The following is a 26,038-nucleotide window of genomic DNA, read 5'->3' as shown; positions in this document are numbered from 1 at the left end:
AACTCAGACTAAAGACTTGCTTGAAAGTAATAAGTTCAAAAATAGAACTGCAATCATCCCCTCTCTGTTCCTTTGTGCACTATATAATCGGGCCAATAAAAGACTGCAGAGCCTAAATCATTCCTCAGTAATTGCACAAGTTCAATATATCATTAGTCTAAAAACAGGACTGCTTTTCTTAGACCAGTTAAAAAAATATCTGCTAAAAAATTTTGTTTTGTTTATATCATTACAACTGTTTATACTATATTGCCATCAATTAATTGTTTATACACCAGCCTCCACTCATATAGTTGTTGACAAATAAATAAATACATTAACTATTAATGTAACACTTGCGTGTAAAACTACATTACACACGTCGTTTGTTATAAATAATTTATTAAATGTGTATATTCTGCTCATGAATGTGAAATACTTGAAGTAAAGCGTTGCCAGCAAAATTTTTATTTGCAGTTTTGTTAAGATGTGGTGACAATGGGGATTTTGTATCAAAGGAACTGCAAAGCAAATGCCATCACCATTTGTTTGACAAGTTATCTTTCACAGGATGCATATGTCATGTTTATACATAACTAACTTTGGATGGATTGATTAAACAACAGAGGAAAATAAAGCACTATAAACATGAGTATTATTCTTCTTCCTATTGTCCTTCCTCCCTACCGAACAAATCTAATTAAGTTTGGGATTTGATAAAGCGCAGACCTCTGCAAGTGTTACTGCTATCATGAGGTATCATCATTTTCACAGGTTCTTAGATTAGCAACTGTTGGCCCAATTGTGCTTCTTTGTCACGGGAAAGACTTGCAAGGCTTCTGCAACAGAATACCAGTGACATATGAGAGCTTCTCCACAGCTAAAGTAGGATCCTCTGCAGTGCCAAGGTGCATTAAGGAGATTATTGTAAGGCCAAAACAATGTCTGAACTTCAGTAACTGATACGCCTGCCAGAACAATATTTACACAAGGTTAAAAAATGCTGCATTATAAGTGTCTTGATGTTTGTCTACACTTTTAAATTCAGTCTCTAGTTTTACTGTGCCTATTGTGAGGCACCATTTCTCTTCTTGTAAAACAGTTTACAATGAGACAAACATTCTCTCTCTCGTCCATAAACTTTAGCCCTGAAGGACATTGTGGGTTCTATTTGAAACAAATGATCCTGATTGACTCTTATGATATATTATAACACTTTTTAGTTAATCTGGTGCTGACAACAATAATGAGCCATTTATAATGCATACACTGTAACTAATCACAATCATTTCCAAGAACAATCATTGAATATATTTCTCATTTAAATTGTTATCACTTTTCACTCTTTAAACCAGTGACTCTGAGAGGAAAAGTGAGAAGAGTTAAATCTATGATAAACTGTTTGTGTTGTTCCATGACATAAGATGCCTGAGATCATATAAGAGGCAGAAAATACTCAAGCACGAGAGCATACATGACCAAATAAAGCAAGTCATTTCTGATGAGTGAACACTGATCTCTCTATATAAGAAGGGAGGCTGGACGCCCCCAAGGACAGACAGACGCAAGTCAAGGTGAGTGTGTTGCAGTCTTTTATTAGCAGGAGGAAAACCAGCAGCTTAATGAACAATGCAGGGCATGACCACTTATTACCAGACACCACAAAGTGAATACAGAACTGTCGTGTTTGTGCCAGGACCTCAGTGTACAGTAAGTTCATTTTTAATACGAAATAGTTTAATTACAGTTATTAATTGAAAATATTTGTATCTTTCTTCAGAACCCTCATTAGACCATCAATATTTCTTTCATCTGAGGGGAGGGAGCAAGGTAATTAATTCATTTTCATTTTCTCTAAAGACATTTTTAATCAATAGCTATAGAGTACGGACTATGTATGTTCATTAAACCTTAACCTTGTGTGGAATCTGTGACAAATCAATTGGCATAGCTAATTCTGTGCATCTTACTCCAATAATGTCTGCATCATTACATAGAAAATATAAATTGTCACTTTTTTTTGTGTTATTGCTGTTTACCTTTTATGACAAAGTGTATGATACTTTTAAACAAGGATTTAGTAGCGCATGTAACAAGTCATGGCATCAACAACAATAACAAAGACACAATTAATGAAAAATGTACAGTGATGTCACTCTGTTGATACAAACTGTAAACTTAGTTTTTGTGTTTAACTTCTTCATTTTTCATGAAACAAAAATAAGTAAAAATGACTATACTATATTGCATTACATACAACGTTAACTGCTTGTTTATAAGTGAAGTCCCATCATGAGAAGAAATAATGTCTGACACAAATACTGTTTTTGCTTACTTGCAGTAAAGGGTCACCATGGACGGAGAAATGGAATGTTTTGGCCCGGCGGCCATTTACCTCCGGAAGCCAGAACGAGAGAGAATTGAAGCTCAAAACACTCCTTTTGATGCTAAAACTGCATACTTTGTGAGCGAGCCCACAGAGATGTACCTGAAGGGGAAACTTATTAAGAAAGAGGGCGGCAAAGCCACCGTGGAGACCCTCTGTGGAAAGGTGAGCATGTTGGCAGTGGAATAAAGTGTGACATCCTGTGTGCTCCTGTGTGTGAACCCTAAAGTAAAAGGTAAAAATATTTGTGGTGTTATAAATCCTAACTTCTGTCTGTAATACAAATAGTAATGAAAAGCTCACAACATCACCAGTCTATTGTCAAAACTGAAGTCCTGTGTTGTTTTCTGTCCCTGTAACAGACACTCACCGTGAAAGACGATGCCATCTTCCCCATGAACCCTCCAAAGTACGATAAGATTGAGGACATGGCCATGATGACCCACCTCAGTGAGCCTTCTGTGCTGTATAACCTCAAAGAGCGTTATGCAGCATGGATGATCTACGTGAGTTTGACCCGATCATCACATCAGATGAAACAATGAGTACAGGAAGACATACAGTATATCAGTAAAAATCCTCTATGTCTCCACAGACCTACTCAGGGCTGTTCTGCGTCACTGTGAACCCCTACAAGTGGCTCCCAGTGTACGACTCAGTGGTTGTCTCAGGATACAGAGGCAAAAAGAGGATTGAGGCTCCACCCCACATCTTCTCCATCTCTGATAACGCCTACCAGTTCATGCTCACTGGTATGTGAGAAGTTTGCCGAAAACTTTGCATGTTTTCAATAGAAAACCATAAATAAAAATAAATATGTAATGTACACAAAACAGATTTGAAACTTTCCAATTATGTAAATAATCTGAAAACATGTTGTTGTTCTTTTAACAGACCGTGAGAATCAGTCTATCCTTATCACGTAAGTTTGCTAATTTTATAAATCACTGATCTGACAAACAGTGATCCTGAGATCAGACAAGTCTCATTACATTATATTTTATAACATTAACAACATACAGTAATATTGACTGGAAGTTTGTTTAATGATGGTTCAGCTTGCCTAAAAAAAAAAAAAAAGTTTCTGGTGCTAAATGAGATGTTTTTATTCTCAAAGTGGAGAATCCGGTGCAGGAAAGACTGTCAACACCAAACGTGTCATCCAGTACTTTGCGACAATCGCAGTGGCTGGACCAAAGAAACAGGAGCAGACTGGGAAAATTCAGGTAAATAAACACATCTGTTTTCAGGGAAAAGTGTTATCAAAGCTGACATAGACATATTGAATGTGATCTTGGACCATCAGGTATGAAGCATGAATTTTTGTGTTCCCCTGACTCATTTCTGAATGAAGGGGTCGCTGGAAGATCAAATCATTGCAGCCAATCCCCTGCTGGAGGCATATGGTAATGCCAAAACTGTGAGGAATGACAACTCATCCCGCTTTGTAAGTGTTTGTCTTTTTAAACAATATCAAAATGCAAGAAGTAACTATTCTAATTTACAGTCCTCTTTTGAATAGGGTAAATTCATCAGAATCCATTTTGGTACAACTGGGAAGCTGGCCTCAGCAGACATTGAAACATGTAAGGGAAAAATAATAAAGCAGATAGCTTGTTTTTGTTCAGCTCATTGAACAGAAGTGACTGGTTTTCTAACTGTGTGATGGACAGATCTGCTGGAGAAGTCTCGGGTGACGTTCCAGCTGTCTGCTGAGAGGAGCTACCACATCTTCTATCAGCTCATGACAGGCCACAAACCTGAGCTGATAGGTGAGAGATTTTTTTTATTTTTAAAGGCCATTAATTATCTGCTGTATAGTGTATAGGCTTACATTTAACCACACTAACGCTATTGGCCAACAATACGGTCTCATCAGCTGATCTGCTCCTGCTGAGCTGCATCAGCTGATCTGGATTAGCGCATCAGCTGGTCAACACCCCTCGCTGCTTAATGGCTACGCTCAAGACAGGGCGCCCTATTTAAAGCAGACTGTTTGCTCCTACCTGCATGCTGCTCGCTTCTCTGCCGCCCGCCACCTCCCCGGCTCCTCCTTGTCGTGTATAGCGTGGCATTTGCTACTATGTCTTCGTTGCTGCTCTGTTCATGTGGGGGAATAGTTCAGCTCTCACAGTCCTAAACTGTGTGAGCGTTCCCTAATGCTGCTGCTGTCCACTGACTCTCTGCTATTTCATGGTGCTCATGAAAGGTCAGAGGACTCCCTGAACAGAGCCATACCGCCAAAATTTAATTCAGAATTTATTAACTGAAATGCAATTTATTCAATCAAAATTTCCTAAATCATTTTTATTGTCATGTGTACTTGACTTAATGGACCTGACAGAAGTGCTTTATTTTTTCAGAGGCTCTCCTCATCACCACCAATCCGTATGACTATCCCATGATCAGTCAGGGTGAAATCACTGTCAAGAGTATCGATGATGTTGAGGAGTTCATAGCCACTGACGTAAGAAAATTATGATATCCAGCCACACCCCCAAAAAAGCTGTATGCATTTAGAATTGTAAATGCAGAACTTATTACCTTTCTTTGAATGCTCACAGACTGCCATCGACATCCTGGGCTTCACTGCTGAAGAGAAGGCGAGCATTTACAAGCTGACTGGAGCTGTGATGCATCATGGAGCAATGAAGTTCAAGCAGAAGCAGCGTGAAGAGCAGGCTGAGCCCGATGGCAATGAGGGTCAGTTGCACTTTTGAAAACGAGTGAAAAATTATGAGTTAAAATCTTTTGTATTCTCTGTAAAAATGGCATCTTATCTCTCAGTTTTCTCTTCTTTTTAGTTGCCGATAAAATTTCCTACCTCATGGGCCTGAACTCAGCTGATTTACTGAAGGCACTGTGCTACCCAAGGGTGAAAGTTGGAAATGAGTTTGTGACTAAGGGCCAGACTGTGCCTCAGGTGAAATGTTCATATAAAGTCCTGCAGTAGCCTCTTTAAGCCCTGAAAACTTTGAATAGTTTTATTGTTCATTCTTGCAACATCCTTATTAATGGTTTATCATTGTTGTATCTGTAAAATCAGGTCAACAATTCCGTCTCGGCTCTCTGCAAGTCTGTCTATGAGAAAATGTTCTTGTGGATGGTCGTCAGAATTAATGAGATGCTGGATACCAAGCAGGCAAGACAGTTCTTCATCGGTGTCCTGGATATTGCTGGATTTGAAATTTTTGATGTAAGTTTGATGACGCAATTTCTTTTTTCTTTTTTTTTGATGACAATGATTTTGTTGCACAGGAAGTAATTTTGGCTTGTTACAAATTAATCAGTTTAACAGCTTGGAGCAGCTGTGCATCAACTTCACCAATGAAAAACTGCAACAGTTTTTCAACCACCACATGTTTGTCCTGGAGCAAGAAGAGTACAAGAAAGAGGGAATTCAATGGGAGTTCATTGATTTTGGTATGGACCTGGCTGCCTGCATTGAGCTGATTGAGAAGGTGAGCGACATGCGGTATATTCATAAAAACCGAAAACTATCTGATGACTTTTGAAGCTTTTGTCTTAAAAAATCTTTTCATCGTGGCAGCCAATGGGCATCTTCTCCATCCTTGAAGAGGAGTGCATGTTCCCCAAGGCATCAGACGTCACCTTCAAGAACAAACTGTATGACCAGCATCTTGGTAAAACCAAGGCTTTTGAAAAGCCAAAGCCTGCCAAAGGGAAAGCTGAGGCTCACTTTGCTCTGGTGCACTATGCCGGCACTGTTGATTATAACATCAACGGGTGGCTCGACAAAAACAAAGACCCCCTGAATGACTCAGTGGTTCAGCTCTACCAGAAGTCTGCAACCAAACTGTTGGCTCACCTCTATGCATCACATGCCTCAACAGAAGGTACATGCTGTTACCTGTCTCTACATTATGAGAGATAAACAAATGCAAATGTTTCACCTGTGTTGAATATAATCATTTAATGTAATTGTTGTTCTACTAACAGCTGAAGGTGCCTCAAAGAAAGGTGGCAAGAAGAAAGGTGGTTCCTTCCAGACTGTGTCTGCATTGTTCAGGGTAAGATATGAAAGAATGACTTACTATGTACTTCATGGCACTAATTTAGTGCATTTTGCCAATGTAATGTCCTTTTAATTCTTCAGGAGAATTTGGGCAAGCTGATGACAAATTTGAGGAGCACACATCCTCATTTTGTGCGCTGCCTGATTCCCAATGAATCAAAGACACCAGGTATGTGCTCTTTGTGTCAATGTTGATTTAATTCATAAAGTTAATAGGTTATAGGAATTTAAGAAAAAAGCAAGTCAAAGAAATTGTATCATGTGATTTGATCATTTATTGTACAGTAACTAATTAATAACAAATACTAAATGATATATCATAGGTCTCATGCAGAACTTCCTGGTCATCCACCAGCTGAGGTGTAACGGTGTGCTGGAAGGTATCAGGATCTGCAGGAAAGGTTTCCCCAGCAGAATCCTCTACGGTGACTTCAAGCAGAGGTAGCAGAAATATAACCTTAACAGTCATTGGAAAGCGCTTATTACGGTTTATTATCTTTAAGCTAGTGTGTCTAACTGAATTAAATCTTTACTTTTAGATATAAAGTATTGAATGCCAGTGTCATCCCAGAAGGCCAATTCATTGACAACAAGAAGGCCTCAGAGAAACTGCTGGGATCCATCGACGTGGACCAAACTCAGTACAAGTTTGGCCACACCAAGGTAAAGTTGAAATGCTTCCCTGGACATGGCTGTTCAGAGGTATAAGATTAACTATCATCAATATTTAATTACTTAAAAATAATTAGAATCATTGACTCTTAGGTGTTCTTCAAAGCCGGTCTGCTGGGAGTTCTGGAGGAGATGAGAGATGATAAACTTGCTACACTGGTCACAATGACTCAGGCTCTCTGCAGAGGTTTCCTCATGAGGAGAGAGTTCGTCAAGATGATGGAGAGGAGGTAATGTGTCTGCCTGTTATAAATGTTTTAAATTTGAAAGCATGTTTTTAAAGTCTGCAACTTTTCAAAATTTTCTAACTACATTTTTTCTTTGTCATTGTCAGAGAGGCCATTTTCTCCATCCAGTACAACATCCGCTCATTCATGAATGTCAAAACCTGGCCATGGATGAAGCTGTACTTCAAGATTAAGCCTCTGCTGAAGAGTGCAGAGACTGAAAAAGAGATGGCCCAAATGAAAGAGGACTTTGGAAAGATGAAAGAAGATCTGACAAAGACTCTGGCTAAGAAGAAAGAACTGGAGGAGAAGATGGTTTCTCTGCTGCAGGAGAAGAATGACCTGTTGTTGCAAGTGCAGGCTGTAAGTTGGATCATCACACCGCATATGCATGTATGCCTATACTAAATATCCTACGTCAAATTACTGATTTGGCAATGAACCTGTTTGCATTGACTTTTAAGGAAACTGAAAACCTCAGTGATGCAGAGGAAAGGTGTGAGGGGCTCATTAAAGCAAAAATCCAGCTTGAGTCCAAACTCAAAGACACCTCTGAGAGACTGGAGGATGAGGAGGAAATGAATGCTGAACTGACTGCAAAGAAGAGGAAGCTGGAGGACGAGTGCTCTGAGTTGAAGAAAGACATCGATGACTTGGAGCTCACCCTGGCCAAAGTGGAAAAGGAGAAACATGCCACTGAGAACAAGGTTGGTATCTTCCCTTAGGCATTGAAGTCTGCTCTTTGCAGAACACTAAACTTATTTTTACAATATTGTGAATACAGGTTAAAAACCTGGTGGAGGAAATGTCATCTCAAGATGAGACCATTGCTAAGTTGACCAAAGAGAAGAAAGCCCTCCAAGAGGCCCATCAGCAGACCCTTGATGATCTGCAGGCAGAGGAAGACAAAGTCAACACTCTGTCGAAGGCTAAAGTCAAGCTGGAGCAGCAAGTGGACGATGTAAGTAACATCTACATTTAAAAGCAAAAGCTGAACTTGCTTATAAAACAGCAAAGATCTCTATTTTAAATTTGGTAATCCTATGATTTCAGTCCTGGTTAATTTGGTGACACCTGTGGTTACCGTGGCCATAGTCTTGCATTGCCAGACCTTCCTCCACAGCACTGCAAAGGAGGGTATGGCTAGTCCACACAGCATTCCAGGATGGGAGAAAAACATGCTCTGGTTTATTGGCATTTCTTTAAACCAATCACAATCTTCAGGGGCGGCGCGCCGCATGGAGCCGCTGCAAATTATCCTCGGGAAGGAACTTGTTTTGGTGGAACGTGTATGTTCAAAAGTTGTTTTAGTCATGCTAGAGAAAACTCAGATTGGACAGATAGTCTAGCTACCTGTCCCAATTTACCATACAGAGATCTGAGGAGCAGTCAACCATGGTCCTCATAAATCGACCGGTTGTTTATTCCAACACAAAGAAAGCGGAAGGATCTGGCAGAATTTCCTGCAGCACCGGAGCAAGTGGATATAGACTACCGTGGTCATAGCACTGAGAAATGTATCATTGTCTTGAATTGTAGATACATTTTGATAATTGACCACAGTTAATGCTAACAGCTTTGACACAGTGATAAAATAGTGAATAGTAAACACTGAAGCTAGATATAATTATGCTGGATTACATGCACACCTGTTTCCTGTCAATCCCTTGTGTGCATGAAGTCAATTTAAATCCAATGCGGGAATGGCCGACTCTGCCACTAACAATAAAAACAACTATGTAGAGGGGTAATTACTGGATGTAAATAGAATAAATGGCTATTGAAAAAACAACTGCATAAATATACTCAAAAATGGAGTTTGGTTTTCTGAAAATCTTAGGGATTATAATTTAAATTTTTTATAAAACATCTATTTAGCTTGAAGGTTCTTTGGAGCAAGAAAAGAAGCTCCGTATGGATCTTGAACGAGCGAAAAGGAAGCTTGAAGGAGATTTGAAACTGGCCCAGGAATCCATAATGGATCTAGAGAATGACAAGCAGCAGTCTGATGAGAAAATAAAGAAGTAAGAATAAACAAACGCCATCCGTCTACCTAGTTGCAATAAATGATTTCATGAGAGGCACTACTAGCACGTAACTCTAATATGCCGATTTCTTCTGTCCCTTGCAGGAAGGACTTTGAGATAAGCCAGCTCCTGGGTAAGATTGAGGATGAGCAGTCTCTTGGAACCCAGCTACAGAAAAAGATAAAGGAACTGCAGGTACAATTTGAAGTATGAGTAAAGGATAATATGAACATACACATATCTTGAAGGATTTTAATTTAAACTTTGTGTGTTTCAGGCTCGTATTGAGGAGTTGGAGGAAGAGATCGAGGCTGAGCGAGCTGCTCGGGCCAAGGTGGAGAAGCAGAGGTCTGACCTCTCCAGGGAACTTGAGGAGATCAGCGAGAGGCTCGAAGAAGCTGGCGGAGCAACGTCTGCTCAGATCGAGATGAACAAGAAGCGTGAGGCCGAGTTTCAGAAGCTGCGTCGTGACCTGGAAGAGTCCACCCTGCAGCATGAGGCCACCGCTGCAGCTCTGCGCAAGAAGCAGGCTGACAGTGTGGCAGAGCTGGGAGAACAGATTGACAACCTCCAGAGAGTCAAACAGAAGCTGGAGAAAGAGAAAAGCGAATACAAGATGGAGATCGATGACCTCAGCAGCAATATGGAGACTGTCGCCAAATCAAAGGTGAGAGAGCTACATTTTCTTACAAGGAGCAAAAAAACAATGGTAATATCTTTATACTAACACATTTACTTTTACTAGACAAACCTTGAGAAGCTGTGCAGGACATTAGAAGATCAATTGAGTGAGCTCAAATCCAAGAATGATGAAAATGTTCGTCAGCTAAACGACCAGAGTGCACAGAAAGCAAGACTTCAAACTGAAAATGGTATGGATATCATGGTTTGGGGCGTTCAAAAACTGGGCTTCTGTTATATACATTCTGTATATGTTAAATCATTGTCTTGTCAAAAACTTAAATCAAACTTTACCTCTTATGTTTCTCCGCTCTGTTCAACATGATGGCCCAGGAGGAAAACTTTCTTGCATGATAATGTGAACACCATACATACATTATTACGTTAACTGTTGCAATGTTGTTTTGATGTACATTAACAACTAACATTTTTGATTAGGTGAATATACGCGTCAGCTGGAGGAGAAAGAAGCTCTTGTTTCTCAACTGACAAGAGCCAAGCAGGCTTTCACTCAGCAGATTGAGGAGCTGAAGAGGCACATAGAGGAGGAAGTTAAGGTAACAGATCTATGAAATCAGCAGTAAAATGACAGAGGAAAAGGCTAGCAGACGATTGGTATCAAATATTAATAAGTTGTTAATTTGGTTCATAGGCCAAGAACGCCCTGGCTCATGCTGTTCAGTCAGCTCGTCATGACTGCGACCTGCTCAGAGAGCAGTATGAGGAGGAGGTGGAGGCCAAATCTGAGCTGCAGCGCGCAATGTCCAAGGCCAACAGCGAGGTGGCTCAGTGGAGAGCAAAATACGAGACTGATGCCATTCAGCGCACTGAGGAGCTGGAGGAGGCTAAGTAATGAACAGTCCTGAAATCACGTTTGCACATACAATGATTCTGTGAATCATTATAAATCCTGTTAACTGTATGTTGTTTTTTTTTAGGAAAAAGCTTGCCCAGCGTCTTCAAGATGCAGAGGAATCTATTGAGGCAGTGAATGCAAAATGTGCCTCTCTGGAAAAGACAAAACAGAGACTGCAGGGTGAAGTGGAAGATCTGATGATCGATGTGGAGAGAGCTAATGCTCTGGCTGCTAACCTCGACAAGAAGCAAAGGAACTTTGACAAGGTTAGGTTTTTTGTATTAACATACGTCTTAGACTGGTTAATGTAAGGTGACAAAAAACATTCAATTGTTTTTCCTACATGTTCAGGTTCTTGCAGAGTGGAAACAGAAGTATGAGGAAAGCCAGGCAGAGCTTGAAGGAGCTCAGAAGGAGACTCGGTCATTAAGCACTGAGATGTTTAAAATGAAAAACTCCTATGAAGAAGCCCTGGACCACCTGGAGACCCTGAAGAGAGAGAACAAGAACCTGCAGCGTAAGACAATTTATTCTGTTTTCCCTAACAGATATGCACCAAGTCAGTTTATCTGAAGTATCTCTATTACTTCATTTATTTCTTATGGTGCTTAATATTCTGAAATGTATACTTTATACATCTGTTCCAACAGAGGAGATCTCAGACTTGACTGAACAACTTGGTGACACCGGTAAGGCGATTCATGAGCTTGAGAAGGGAAAGAAGACAGTGGAAAGTGAGAAGTCAGAGATCCAGACTGCTCTGGAGGAGGCAGAGGTAAATATTAGCAGAGCTTTAGAGCACACCTGTGTGAACCTCATCTTGTACAGGTGTGGGACTTAACACCTCAGTGCTATTTTTCTTCACTGTGACTTAGCTTCAGTTTCTTTATTGCTTCAGTTTCTTTATTTAAAATGAAGGAACTGTTCTGTGCTCTAGTTGATAAAGATCACACTTGTTCACAGGCTACCTTGGAGCATGAGGAATCCAAGATTATGCGTGTTCAACTCGAGCTCACTCAAGTCAAGAGTGAAATTGACAGAAAACTTGCAGAGAAGGACGAGGAGATCGAGCAGATCAAGAGGAACAGCCAGAGAGTGATTGAGTCCATGCAGAGCACTTTGGATGCTGAGGTCAGGAGCAGGAATGATGCCCTGAGAATCAAGAAGAAGATGGAGGGAGACCTGAATGAGATGGAGATTCAGCTGAGCCACGCCAACCGCCAGTCAGCCGAAGCCCAGAAACAGCTGAGAAACGTGCAGGGACAGCTTAAGGTAAATCCACTGAAAGATTTGTGGCAGAGCATCTTTCTTCAAATAAAAGCTGAAAGTGTTTGCTGATATACTTTATCTATCAATGTTTTACAATTTAGGATGCTCAACTTCATCTTGATGAAGCCATTAGAGGCCAGGAAGACATGAAGGAGCAGGTGGCCATGGTGGAGCGCAGGAACAACCTGATGCTGGCTGAGATCGAGGAGCTGAGATCGGCACTGGAGCAGACGGAGAGAGGCCGCAAAGTGGCTGAACAGGAGCTGGTAGATGCCAGCGAGCGTGTGGGACTGCTGCACTCTCAGGTATGCTCAAAGGTTGACAAATAGGAATTTTCACTTTGTTCTTCTATAGTTCAATACATGAAAATTCATTTTTGCCTCTTTAATAATAGAATACCAGCCTCATCAACACCAAGAAGAAGTTGGAGGCTGACCTTGCCCAGATCCAGGGTGAAGTGGAAGATGCTGTCCAGGAAGCGAGAAATGCTGAAGAAAAGGCCAAGAAGGCCATCACCGATGTGAGTCATCCTTACACATTTCTATGTAGTATAGCATGTAAGTATAGTACATAACATGTTAGTGCATAATATTGTATGTTCGACCATTTCTCTACCTTATCATAGCATATGAAAAATTTGATTGCAATAGGCTTATATTCAATAATATAACATTTAACAACATTTCAGGCAGCCATGATGGCAGAAGAGCTGAAGAAGGAGCAGGACACCAGTGCTCATTTGGAGAGGATGAAGAAGAACCTGGAGGTGACAGTGAAGGACCTGCAGCACCGCCTGGATGAAGCTGAGAATCTGGCCATGAAGGGCGGAAAGAAGCAGCTTCAGAAACTGGAGGCTCGGGTAAAGACAAATTTGATCTGATATCAACTTTTGTTTTAACATTACAATCTTGCCCTCCAAGTAACAACATCGTTCATATTTCAGGTGCGTGAGCTCGAGGCTGAAGTTGAAGCCGAGCAGAAACGAGGAGGAGATGCTATCAAAGGTGTTCGTAAATATGAGAGAAGAGTGAAGGAGCTCAGCTATCAGGTAGGCATTTTTTTTTCCTATTGATTGGTACAGTCATCTGACAAAGGTGCAAATTAATACATTTTAATAATGAATTCATGTTAACTGCAGACAGAGGAGGACAAGAAGAATATCACCAGACTTCAGGATCTGGTGGACAAGCTGCAGCTGAAAGTGAAGGCCTACAAGAGACAGGCTGAGGAGGCTGTGAGTCAGAAACCGGTTACTGTATTGTTTCATATAAAGTTAAAGACTGAAAAATACAACCACGCTCTTCTTTTGTGTAAAATGTAAAACCGTTATTACCAGAATCAGTGAATATATGTGTCCTCAGTCTTGATGGATGTTGACTCCGGTGTTGAATTTCCTCATAGGAGGAGCAGGCCAACACTCACCTGTCCAGGTACAGGAAGGTGCAGCACGAGATGGAGGAGGCTCAGGAGAGAGCTGACATCGCTGAATCTCAGGTCAACAAGCTGAGGGCAAAGAGTCGGGAAATTGGAAAAGTAAGTAATTCATAAAACGCATTGGTTTCATCAGCTAATGTTGTTTTGCAGTTATATTATTATAAAAAAAATAGTTACATATGAGCCAATTGCCATTCATTATTTCTTCTTTCCATTTTCTCTATCCATTTTAGGCAAAGGATGCTGAAGAATAACCTGCAACCTCTGTGAGAGACACAAATGAAAATCATAGAATATGGTTTATCATTGAACTGCTCTCACAAACTATTGTAGATCTATATTAAATAAATGATGTTGCCAGTAAACTGTCTTTAAACCTTTCTTTGCACAACACAAACATATTTACTACCACACAAAAAGTGCAGCTTAAGATAAGATATACTTTATTGTCCTTAAAGGGAAATTTTGCTTGGGCAATAGTGCTACACACAACTGCAAACAACTCAAAACAATACATAGCCACAAGATAGAACAGTGGTGCACAAAAAACTAAAAAGTCCTGCATTCATATTCCCATTTCAGGATAATATATATTATAAATAAATAATTATTGATGTGTTCATAACTTTAATGTTGCAGCTAGTAAAGGTGGAGCTCATTATAATTACTGTATATACTCCTGAGTAGTTAATCTATAATAATTCATCATTTATTAGTTGATTTTTATTTTGTATAAATAACCTCCATCTGAAAAGTAACTAAAGCTGTCAAATAAATGTAGTAGAGTAAAAAGTACAATATTTCCCTCTGAGATGTAGTAGAGTAGCATAAATGTATTAAAAGTAGCATAATATGGAAAATACTCAAGTACGAGTACACAAATTGTAGTTAAGTAGGCCTACAGTACTTGAGTCAATGTACAACATTCCACCACCGTTAACATAAATATTCAATAAATGTTTAATGATAGCAGTGTTTTTACTCAATACTTCTAATTACTATAAACTTCTAATATTTTTAACAGCACAATTCAGAATTAATCTGGAGTAGTGTATGTTAAATGTATAAGGTGCCAGAGTGCATACAAAAGCATTAAAGGTGCTGTAGGTAGGATTGTGATGATCCAGGACTTAGCCAAAAAATGTGAACATTGACAACTTCTCAGTCCCTCCCCCCTTTCTGCTAAAGCCCAAAACTGTCTCTTAAGCCCCTCCCCCCACAAGGGAGAATTAATGCGTGTGCATGAGCAGTGATTGACATGCAGTTAGACCCCCCCACCCCACCCCTGATTGGTGCATCTGAACAGGGAGCAGTGGATTTTTGCAAATCGCACTACAGAGGAGCCAGATTTTTTTAAATTACCTGCTTCATGTAGTTCTACTCGAACATAGGGTCAGTTTCAGCAAATATGACAGAAAGTTAGTTTTATAAGGCTTACCTATTGCACCTTTAAAATAGAGCTTGTTTATAAAAAATTAAATCCCGGGGATGGTCTCCCCAGATCCCCTAGGTCAGGGCTAAGCCCCCAATGTCCTCAAATCCTAGAAACGCCCCTGGGTGTAGCCAGAACATACTCCATTGCTGACACAGTGCTCTGGAGATAGGTCTGGCAATGCGAGACTATCTGTCTGTCTATCTATACTGAAACATAGCGAGTCATTAGTTAGAACATTTTAAAGACAAATGTGTCCAAATTGTGACTCAAGTGGGTCTAAAGATGGAGTGTGTTTTACCTGTTGCATCAAGACTCTTCCTGACAGCGGAGAAGAAGAAAAATCAGACACATTTCAAACATATTTTGGGAGTAAAGCAAACATACAGTACTGTGTGCTTCCTCTTTGGGGAGCCATTCATTAACAATGTGACAAATGACAGCTGCCTTTCTCCCACCACTAATCTTACTGCACCTGTTTGCTCCTGAATCTGTGGCACCAGACTCGACTTTGAACTAGCCTACTCTATTGTTGACAGAATTCTCTCACTGTACAGGGGACATTTTAGAGTTACATCTTGTATTTTGGTATGTTTTAGTTCCTATGCATGAATATCAAAACACAGCTAAGTATGGCATATTACAGTAGCATCTGTTTTTCTCTGAATAACTTTGAATAAGGTTAATTTCTGCTTAGAGCCCCTCCCAAATAGCTGTCTCCATATTAGACAAGTATCAAATTCACAAAAAGAAACCTGCTTTAGTCCTGCTACACGTAGCCACCATTTTACATCACTGTGAATCAAGTTGTTTTAAATCATAAAATTATCCTCATAAAAAGGTCCTAAGCTATTGATTGCCTCAAGTATTTTAGCAGTTAACTAGTAGTGAAACTAGTGAAAGAAATATGCTTTCTCACATATAATGCAAAAACACTTATCTATATTATTATATCATCATTTATATATTTATAAGCTGCTCGACTATACACTTGAGTTTGAATTTGAGTTTAGTTTATTTATGAAAGGGGACAGCGCAAATTAATAAAACACATGATTTCCCATGGGTTAAAAAAGCCAGAATTAGCCAAAAGGATATTTTTCATCTGTAGTCCCCTGCCTTCGATGTTAAAAAAGGCTTCTTTTTTTTTTAAATACAAAGAGACAAAAAAAAAAAACAACACAAGCAAAGCAAGACTTAGCACAAAACATCACAAAAACAGAAAACAACAAGACAAAAATTCAACACACAACGTAGCACAAGACAAAACACAACAACAGGGTATAAAGTAAAAAAAATAAATAAATATATATATATATATAAATTAGAACAGACATAACCATTAAGATCAATAAAAGCAGTATTAAACTAAGAAGAAACAATAAGTAAAATTCATGTATGTTGACTCAAACTAACAGAATAATATGTATCATAAATAGAGTTAGTGCTGACATGTATATGTATTGACCATCCAGTGTTTTAGCTGCTCAGCAAAAGACGTATATGTGTTTAACTGTCTGATATGGTTTGGGATTGAGTTCCACTCTCTTGACCCTCTGATGGACCAGGCTGACTGACTAAAAGAACTTTTCTGCATCGGAATAACACAGTCTCCTCTTGAGGATCCTCTTGTGACTCGAACAGTATCTGATCTTCTGTTGATATAGACAAGTGGCGGTGGAGCTAGGTTATGAGTGACTTTATATACCAAACATACGTTTACATATTTCATTAGGTCTTCCCAGTTTAAAAGCTGTTACTTCTTCAAAATTATGCAGTGATAGAAATGCTTAGTTTTTTTATCCAAAGTTTTTATGGATTGTTTGTATGGTGATTCAAGTGGTTTCAGTGTGCTATTGTTGGCCTGAGACCAGCTTGTCAAACAATAAGTACATTGTTAATAAATAACTTATAACTTATAACAATAACATATAATATAACAATATTAACATTACAAATTAAAACATTTGGCTACAACATCTGATTCTACAACAGGTCTCCTCTTAAATAAATTGTAATTAAAACAGTTTTACCCAAAAGGAAGCCATGTTGTGCAGCAGACCTGTCTCTCCTGAAAGCAAACAGAACAGATCGGTGTCTCTGATGTTCAGCTTATGAGAGGCGAGCCTCCAGTGCTGGTTATACACCATACAGTAGGCTATGATGCATTAAAATGATAAGATTCAAAACGCTTTGCCAAACACTGATGGTCTGATATCATGGCTAAATCAGACGGTGTATTTTAAGCCACATAACAAGGCACAATGCCTGCTGGATAGGTATCACTAATCCAAACAATATCCCTAAGAGCCTCTGGCACACAGGACTGATGATTTATGGAACCAGAGGAGCCAAAAACTCTCTCAACTCCCATCGAGAGCTTTTTGTGTTTATACAGTAGGAACAGCCAGCGACCTATATTGTCTTTCTCATGAATACATCACCTTAGCGTTTGATATCTTTACTGACTGACATTATGAGCAAATGCACTTGATGACCATACAAGCTGCTTGACTCCTAAGATTTCTTTTCTGGTGTGAGTCGAGCCAACTAAAACTCATGTTTTAATCCCTGACAGCTGACACAGAAAAACAGTCTCTCTCCATTACATAGATAATGGAAGGAAGGGCTCCTCACTGGAATACAGTTCAGTTCACTGTATTGTAAATCTACAGTTTAGTGCCAGGATAACTTTTCTTACTTGTCCATCTTGTGGCCAAGGACTAAATACTACTATTCAATTTATACAATTATGAGTTTTTTTTATGACATTTTTACTATGACTATACCATGACTTTTTTATGACGTGGCCTACAATGATTTTTTTCTAATAACGTTTCTATGACAATACTATAACGTCTTAATGACTTTTCTAATGACATACTAGGACTCTATGACTATTTTAAGGCATACTGAACTATTACTTTTTTACAACATTTTTAATGACATACTATACTATGACTTATGATTTTTTATGACAAACCATACTATGCTTTTTTATGACATACTACACTATGAACCAGGGGTTATCAAAGTTTTGAAGACTGAGTGCCAATTCAGTGAGCCACCATATGATTGAGGGTTGCACAGGAAAAGTGCATAGGCCTAAATAAAACGAAACATCATTTCAGGGGGCAGTTTGACGCAGCAGCCGAGTAATGTATTAAATAAGCTATTAAAAGTGAAGGTACTGAAATACACCCAGATGATTAAAATATAATGCATGTGTTTCATGTCACGTTCAGGGGCCAAACAAAATATTTCTGAGGGCCGCCATACTTTAAGAAACTAATAATGGAAAATAATTGATCAAATAAGGAATGAGAGCTGAAGTGAAAAATATCAACAGCATTTAATCACCAAAGATATAAACATTTAAATATCCATTTTTGTAATGTGACTGACAAAATCTTTACAAAGTTAGCCTTCATCTTCTGCTGACTGCTTCACATTGACTGTACAAAAATGAGGTGGCATTGGAGACTGTCCCAGGTAAACATTGTCAGCAAAATGAAAAGCAAAGTTACAGCAAAAAACATTAACATTCTCATGTGTTGATACTCGGTAAATAAAAGTACATGGACATACGGTATATATATATTTTTTTGTCTGTTTTGCAATTTTCTTTTAAATTGCTTAGTGTGCCCACTCAAGCTTCAAACACATTCAATTCCTTTCTGTCCAGTACAAATATTATTCACAATACCCAAATAAATAAACAGACAAAATAATAATTAAATAAATTAAAAAAGCAACACTTAAATCTATTTCATAAACAAAGTTAATTTATAAAGGAGTGTCCCCACACATGCCATTGCCTTATTTGTTCGTTATACAGCCTTTAAATGCATAAATCATCTCCAGCGTGTTTGTGTCACTTTTTTCCTAAATAAACGACAAAAGTTTAATCAGGCAGTATGTTGCTCATACCTCTAAACTTCTCTGTGCTTTAACTTGCTGCAAAATACCTAAATTAAAAACTGACAGTTATTGTAGGCTTCACTGAAGTCAAACTTTCCACTTTGTTCGGTTACACACAGCAAAGAGCTCTGAGGCCTCCACATCACCCCAAATATCCACAGAGGGCGCCCTCACTTCTACCCACAGTACTGGAGAGCCGGAAGTGGACAGGAATGTAAAATATTCATCAGACTATGTACATAAATCTGTAAACTGTTCAAAATATCATGCAAATAAATACCGAAACACTGACCTCAACAGTAATATATTGTAGGCTATAAAGAGTTCCACAAAATGTCTTTCCCTCAATGTACAACAGTGTTGTTGAGTAATGCAATACGACCTAAAGTTACTACTGCAGGTCTCAGAGTAAAAGCTTTTTTTGTTGTTTCTTTTTTTAAAGCAGTGTTTTTGCAGAGGTCTCCAAAATGTGATGAGCTTTTATCTGCTTCTCCGCGTCCCCACCATGCTCGGGTACAGCAGAGATGCACAACAGTAGGTATTACTGTACATAAACATTCACTCGTTTCAGTCAGTCCTAATGGAAAAGTACATGTTTTCAACAGGCTTCAATATAGAATATCCAGTGTGCAGATGGGACAAAGTAAATCTATGTCAATGGACAGTGTCTGTGCTTTGATTCGAGGCTTAACCACAGTGTAGAGATAAACGACACGTAGCAGAAGGGCAGCAAGTTTGTTCTCGTCGCTTTGACAAACATCTGTTCACGAGAAGGCAGGAGGGGAGGCCAGCTGCTCGACACACTTCTGTTGAGCTCTTTCAAAACTGTGCTGTGCTCCTTTAAAATGCTTCATAAGTCCATGAAGAGCATCTTTTTTTATTACCTGACCGAGAGATGTCCATTTTAAGCTAGACCATTGCAACCCTTGAAATTCAAGTGTGTCGTTCGCATGGCCCTGCAGGATGAACGTCCTCATGGCTAAGAGCCAAAAGTTCCTGCCATCTAAAATGAGTGCAACAAGGCACTGCAGGGTGGAACACCAGGCAGACAGAGAGAAACAGCATTTTACAAATATTTTGTCAAAAAAGGTTTTTAAAAATACCCCTCCCCATTAACTCTTTAACCAGATCAAATGATCAAAAACACAAGAAGACCTCAGGGGCTGACGAAATCACTGTGGGAAAATGTTTTCAGGATTTTATCATGCAAATCCTCACGAATAAGACAGTGATACACTGTTCCAAGGCTCTTCTTCACTAGAATTCCTTTTAATAATTGAAATTCCCCTATCAACTCAAAAATGTGTTCAGCTTATTGTCACTTCACTTGGATGCTTCAACTTCACTTTGCAGAATGAGGCATGTGCCGAGTTTTCACATTCATCTGCTGAAAGGGGGAACATTTTCTCTGTGCTTCAATCTGAGTTTAACATGTATTCAACTGTATGTACAAGCATGCTTTGTGACAGAATAGTCAATTCTGGTCCAGTAGGATACATCTTGTGTCCAGCATTTAAACATTTTCTAGATGTAATTTTAAGCATTTTTTAAGGTAATTTAGCTTTTTCTGAATGAACATATACTTTTTGTCTTAAAACATTATTTTAATATAGCACACTAACACATTTATTTCCCTAATGTTATGTTGTGTTGAAAACTGTATGTTGTATATGTTCTGTTATGTGCTTATTAAACCTGAACAAAAACAGTTTTACCCCTGACATAAATTAAATAAATTGTACAATCTAAAACATTTTTTAGTGCAATACTTCTAACTGAAGTTGTAATGACCTCATCCACGACTGGGCAGACATTTCATTGTGACTAACTTACTAAGTCTTACAGCTTTACAATTTAGTAAAAAGTGGAATCAGATATCACCGCCACGACGAGGTATGCATGATACAATTAAAATATTCTACCACAGCGAATCATCACTTTGAACGAGACATCAGGGGAATCTCAACAGAGGGCCAAAAAGCATCACATATTGATAACACTGAAAGCTGTTCAGAAGCTACATTCCCCATACAGAAGCATACATAAGTGCATAAATTCAGGTTTGACAAATATTGGCGATACAAGATACAAAAAAGTTACAGAGAGCTTCCCTTCGATCAAACAACTAATGTTTAAAACATGTCAGCCACACACTGACGTCTGCACATGTTTTGTCCTATAAGTCTACAGAGATAACACTGCATGTATAATATAAATGTAGAATTATTTAAAATCTAAACTTGATGATAAAATAATGGTCATGGTAATTACTGCTAAAAGCAAGTATCAGATTATCACATCATTATTGCACTAAACCATGCTGTGGTTTGGAGAATTCACTACTATATTTTTGTTACAAATCCCGGTTAATATTTGTTCATTCTGGTCTGTTTGTAACCGATTTTACACCCTTCAACGATTCTTATCAACTGGAAGCACTTAAAGATCATACAGAGTATCGGTGGAAGCATTTCAGCAAAACAAACCTTGACTTTAACAATCCATCATACTGGCTTTTCTCACCTGTGGTCTCATTTGTCAAAGTGCTCTGAGAAAATATTTTTAGGGGAAATAAATACGTCCAAATATACTATATTTAGATTTAAGAGACAGAGCATACTTGAGATGGCAAAGGGAAATCATTCTGGGTCATGTCATGTATGATACAATTTATAGTACTGAAACTGTCTTGGCAAAGATCAGAGGTGGATTGAAAGACACTGAAGTGAATGTGAGGTTAAGGCCCGGATGTACTATCATGTAAAAACTGCTGTAGGTGCAGGGAGCTCCTTTATGTGCAAAGACATGTACTAGGACGGAACATGCAAATGAAAACTGGTGCAGATAATTCATTTTGAATTTCAGAAAGCCAACAAAAGCAGAAGTTGCCGGAAGCAGCAGCATCTGAGCTTCTGTCTATTTACATTTTCATGCTGTAGTAGTTAGCTTTTTGTGTGGTGTGCAAAATGTAAAACTGTCAGTTGTGTAAATGCCTTTGATAGCTTACACCCAGCAGTTGTATGAACATTGTGAATCCATTTGAACAGATAACTATTAAGGTGGACTGCAGTTATAATTATCCAATAAGCCATCCCAAATACACAAATGCTGTTAAATATACAGCTGAAAAGTCATTTAAATATATTCAGAGCTGATCAACAAGGTGTCAGACAGTGACAGTGAAAGATCTAAAAACTCAGAATACTCTCTCCACAAAGTTGTTGTGTTAACAACTGTGTCCGGCCAATCACGGCACTCCTCTGGATAAAACATGTGGTGGCGTTGCACAAGTATTGTATTGTGTTGTATTTGAAGAAGTAATTAAAAGGCCCCCTCCAGCCAGTATTGCCTGTGTAATGGTTAACGTTCTTTCTCAAACAGAGAATGGGTATGTGGATTATAGTCGGACGTAATCCATAAGCATGGCAAAAAGATTGCAGCTAACAATACAGCATTTTTGAAAACAGTGATATGGCACTTCATTTGATGGATTCACTGTTTATCAGACAAAGAGAGTGAGTGAGACAGTCTATTACTATTACTATTACTAGTACTATTTCTGCAGGTGGAATTTCTTGAATAACACTGCCTTGATTGCATCCATTCACTGCACAAAGAAATGCTATTATTAAAATAAAATAACACACTAAACTAAGGTACAACTAAAATATTAAATATCATAAAAATGTAAAAACACACTGGAGGGTGCCTTTAAGTACATTTACTCAAGTACTATAATTGGGTATAGTGTTGATGTTGCTTGTACTTTACATGAGTAATTATATTTTTTGCTACTTTAATGTACCCTGTGGAGTTTTGACCACTAGTAGCGCTATGAAGATATGTTTTTGAGTACACGCTATACAGTACAGCCAATGGTTTCACGCTATTCCACTGACCTACAGGTGGCAGTAACGTGTCGAGAAATGCTGCAATATGCCAGAAAATGCAGGGAAGAAGATGACTGCAAGCAAGTAAACATTGATGTAAACAACGTGGTTTTAAGATTTTGGCAGAGAGAACATTCAACACGTTTGTTGGAGCTCAAGAATACACATATTGTAGTTTGGTAAAAAACATTGATTTTAAGCAGAACCTTTGTATTTGCAAGAAAACTCCACAGAGCACCTTAATATTTCGACTCCACTATAGCGTAGAAGGAAATTTTGTCCTTGTTATCCCACTACATTTATCTGACAGCTGTATTTTCTTTCATTTTAATTATTTACATAGAAAACCTATGCTGAGTTTTTAAAATGATTGTTATACATAAAACAACCCAACAGTATATAAAGTAGTAAATATTAGCTCAATTTTGATGAGCTACAACATTAAAATGCATGCTTAATACATTAACAATAATAATTATCTGATAATATAATGCGATAACACTGGCAGGACCCATTCTGCTGTCAAATGAGTATTTCTTATACTTTAAGTTCATTTCGTTGCTAATACTTATCTGCTTTTAAAATCTTGAATGCATGACTTTGACTGGAATTGCTGGAGCAACTTTACTTAAGTAAAAGATCTGACTTCTTTCCACCACTGTGTATTTACCACACAGCATATAAATCCAACTGAGTTTTTAGATCTTTTATCATTTCACCACCACAACTCAACCTAAAATTGTGACTGACGTCTGTTCCTGCTGGGTGATCATTTATTGGCCTGTTAAAAGTACATTTCAGTTGCCTCCCTGACATTTTGGTGGTTGCTTACATGGCTGAGCCCGTATGCAAAAATGTTAAACATGCTTGTCCTAGTTTAAGTAGCATGCACACTCAACACATTCTCTTCCTATATTTTGCACTCGAGCCCTGAAACACCAACAAATGCATAAGCAATAAGGCAAAAAGCACTAAGAGCTGATCCACATATTTTTTTCCAAGCACAAATGCACTATGTGCCATTTGTAGATAAAAAAAGAATCATTTTGCAGTTGCTGTTTGATCTGACCTTCAGTAGATCCGAGCCTAAACCCAATGAGATGAAAGATGTCAATTAGAGTGTTTGCACGTGTCAGAGATGGAAAAAAGGCAGAATAAGCTGAATGAAGAGAAGGACTCCTATGGAGGACTGCAGTGCATGACCCCGCCCACACTCTGACGCGTTTTCCTGCAACAAGAGTTAACAATAAATCCTTTTTCCAAATCTAATGATTCATAAATATGATTGGTTTTGCACTTCATATATGGATTTAGTGCCTTATTTCTAAGTGTGTGATGGGATTTGAACAGAGAAACGATGTTTGTAAGAATAAATATTATATAAAATTATTATAATTCAGTGTAAACCACAATTCCAGCCACAAGTAAAACTGGAGTATGTCGTTTATGATTGGCTGTTTTGTCTCAATCCAATTGCTAGTATAATGATTGTTAGGGTCAGGTTATGCTAAAAAAAACGTTATCGTCATATTTCAACTACTTTGACAGATGTGTTGTCCAACCACGTCGGATATCAAAAGTGTTTAAAGTACACTGGAAGGTAGACTGAAAAGCTGGTTGTCATAGAGAGGGGGGACGTGCTATCGTTGAAATATGACGATAATGTTGCACATTTTAAAGACGGTCTCTCCTGGCACAAATTCATAGTGTTGCACTCCGTTGTTCACATGAATAGTGGCAGCAGAAAGAGAGAAGTTTAAACTCTGGCTCCTTTCCGCCAGTCACGTTGTGAAGTTGTCAGATTGTCTGTTTTGGAAAGTTATCAGAAATTGACCGACACGGGGAGTGGGTTCAACCATCTGACAAGCAGTTCTGATGAAGCATAATGGCAGCTTTTCTTGGACAGAAGGGAATGAACTTTTATGAAATTCCAGTTGTGAGTTAGTCTGTGCTTTATTTACCTAGCTATTTTGTTAGGTAGTTAGCTTACTTCTGCCAAATAAGCAGTAGCTACAGTAAGTAAGCTAGTTGGCTTGATAATTGCCAGCTACACGGCTTAGGTACGCTGTTATAGTTACGCTGTTATAGTTTTAGACTGCCGGGGGACTTCCTTCCGTTGACACACTGAGCTGCTCTCTCCTCTCCCTTTCTATTACTATTTCTATTACTATTACTATTTGTGTTTATCCCATCCCAGAAATGCTTGTTATTAATCCTAGCTTCTGGGGAGTTTACTCCCCGGAGTCCTTATGTTTTTTTTCCCCCAGCGTATTTCCTTGGAGAACGTTGGCACCAAGATCTTGGTTCCAGCTGTCGCCATGGGCCTGCTGCACTCCCTCATTCAGCGGTGCTCTGCAATGTCATGCTGCTTCCTGCTGAACCCTGCTGCTTCCTGCTACGTCCATCCATGCTCTGCTGGGCCACGCTACATCCTGTAACGCCCTGCAGCGCCCTGATATGACATGAACTACTACGACTACCATTTGAAGTCACTGTTCCATTATTAATGTGACTATTATCACCACTGTTCATCATATCCCCAACCGGCACCGTCAGACACCGCCTACCAAGAGCCTGCGTCTGTCCGAGGTTTCTTCCCAAGAGGGAGTTTTTCCTCGCCACTGTCGCACTGCTTGCTCTTAAGGGACTTATTGTAATTGTTGGGGCTTCGTAAATTATAGAGTGTGGTCTAGACCTACTCTATCTGTAAAGTGTCTCGAGATAACCTGTGTTATGATTTGATACTATAAATAAAATTGAATTGAATTGAATTATGATCATACATTTCTATTACAACTAATTACCATTAACCACCTTATATTGTGCTTTTAAAATAAGATGTAGCCCACTCTGTTGTAGCGGCACAGTTAAAGTAATTTTTTCAATGAACTATATTAATGATTATAATGCTTTGGCTGTGAGGTTATCCAACTATTGTAGTTAACTAATGTTTATCTGGTGAGATTAGCTAGCTACCGACCAAGTTAGCAAGGTAAAGGCTAATTTACAAGCGGAATTTCATAAAGATTTGTGAGTGCACGGAGCACGGACACCAAGAGGGCACATTTTCTTTTGTTAAAAACTAATTATTCTTTGTGTGATAATAATTTCTCTACAAAATATAGTTTATGTGCTTACAAAAATGTTTTTCTGTGCTTAAAATGGCCCATTGCACGCTCAGGATTGAGGCAAAAATATAATTCCGTACTCATAGTGTATATCTACTTA

General features: G+C 38.7%; 2 protein-coding genes across 3 annotated transcripts in view; one reads left to right on the top strand and one right to left on the bottom strand.

Moving 5' to 3' along the window:
* Positions 1-1,521: 1,521 nt before the first annotated feature.
* LOC120557882 (myosin heavy chain, fast skeletal muscle) lies at positions 1,522-13,932 on the top strand. 2 transcript variants are annotated; one of them, XM_039798547.1, is made up of 41 exons: positions 1,522-1,553; positions 1,760-1,809; positions 2,321-2,530; positions 2,728-2,871; positions 2,961-3,117; positions 3,260-3,287; positions 3,483-3,591; positions 3,720-3,812; positions 3,888-3,951; positions 4,039-4,137; positions 4,729-4,832; positions 4,930-5,068; positions 5,170-5,288; positions 5,412-5,561; positions 5,656-5,826; positions 5,916-6,222; positions 6,326-6,396; positions 6,483-6,570; positions 6,725-6,842; positions 6,941-7,064; positions 7,167-7,303; positions 7,408-7,663; positions 7,765-8,007; positions 8,085-8,261; positions 9,179-9,324; positions 9,432-9,522; positions 9,605-9,994; positions 10,073-10,199; positions 10,447-10,565; positions 10,661-10,857; positions 10,947-11,130; positions 11,216-11,381; positions 11,515-11,639; positions 11,828-12,136; positions 12,235-12,438; positions 12,528-12,653; positions 12,822-12,992; positions 13,077-13,181; positions 13,272-13,367; positions 13,535-13,666; positions 13,801-13,932. In XM_039798547.1, the coding sequence occupies exons 3-41, from the start codon at positions 2,333-2,335 to the stop codon at positions 13,819-13,821; spliced, it is 5,805 nt and encodes a 1,934-aa protein (XP_039654481.1). In that variant the 5' UTR covers positions 1,522-1,553; positions 1,760-1,809; positions 2,321-2,332; the 3' UTR covers positions 13,822-13,932. The 2 variants fall into 2 exon arrangements, with proteins under 2 accessions (XP_039654481.1, XP_039654482.1); XM_039798548.1 differs by lacking the exon at positions 1,522-1,553 and adding an exon at positions 1,665-1,689.
* A 4,395-nt stretch (positions 13,933-18,327) lies between these two features.
* Positions 18,328-26,038, bottom strand: part of LOC120557727 (voltage-dependent calcium channel subunit alpha-2/delta-2-like) — a 54,459-nt gene continuing 46,748 nt past the window's right edge. Inside the window, exon 38 of the mRNA XM_039798291.1 lies at positions 18,328-24,038. Within this exon, the coding sequence (XP_039654225.1) occupies positions 23,943-24,038 (96 nt within the window). The 3' untranslated portion in view covers positions 18,328-23,942. The remainder of the gene's footprint in view (positions 24,039-26,038) is intronic.

This window comes from Perca fluviatilis, chromosome 4 (assembly GCF_010015445.1).
Source record: "Perca fluviatilis chromosome 4, GENO_Pfluv_1.0, whole genome shotgun sequence".
Lineage (NCBI taxonomy): Eukaryota > Metazoa > Chordata > Actinopteri > Perciformes > Percidae > Perca > Perca fluviatilis.
Note: the sequence above shows the minus strand (reverse complement) of the source record. Positions and strands in the feature narration are given on the sequence as shown.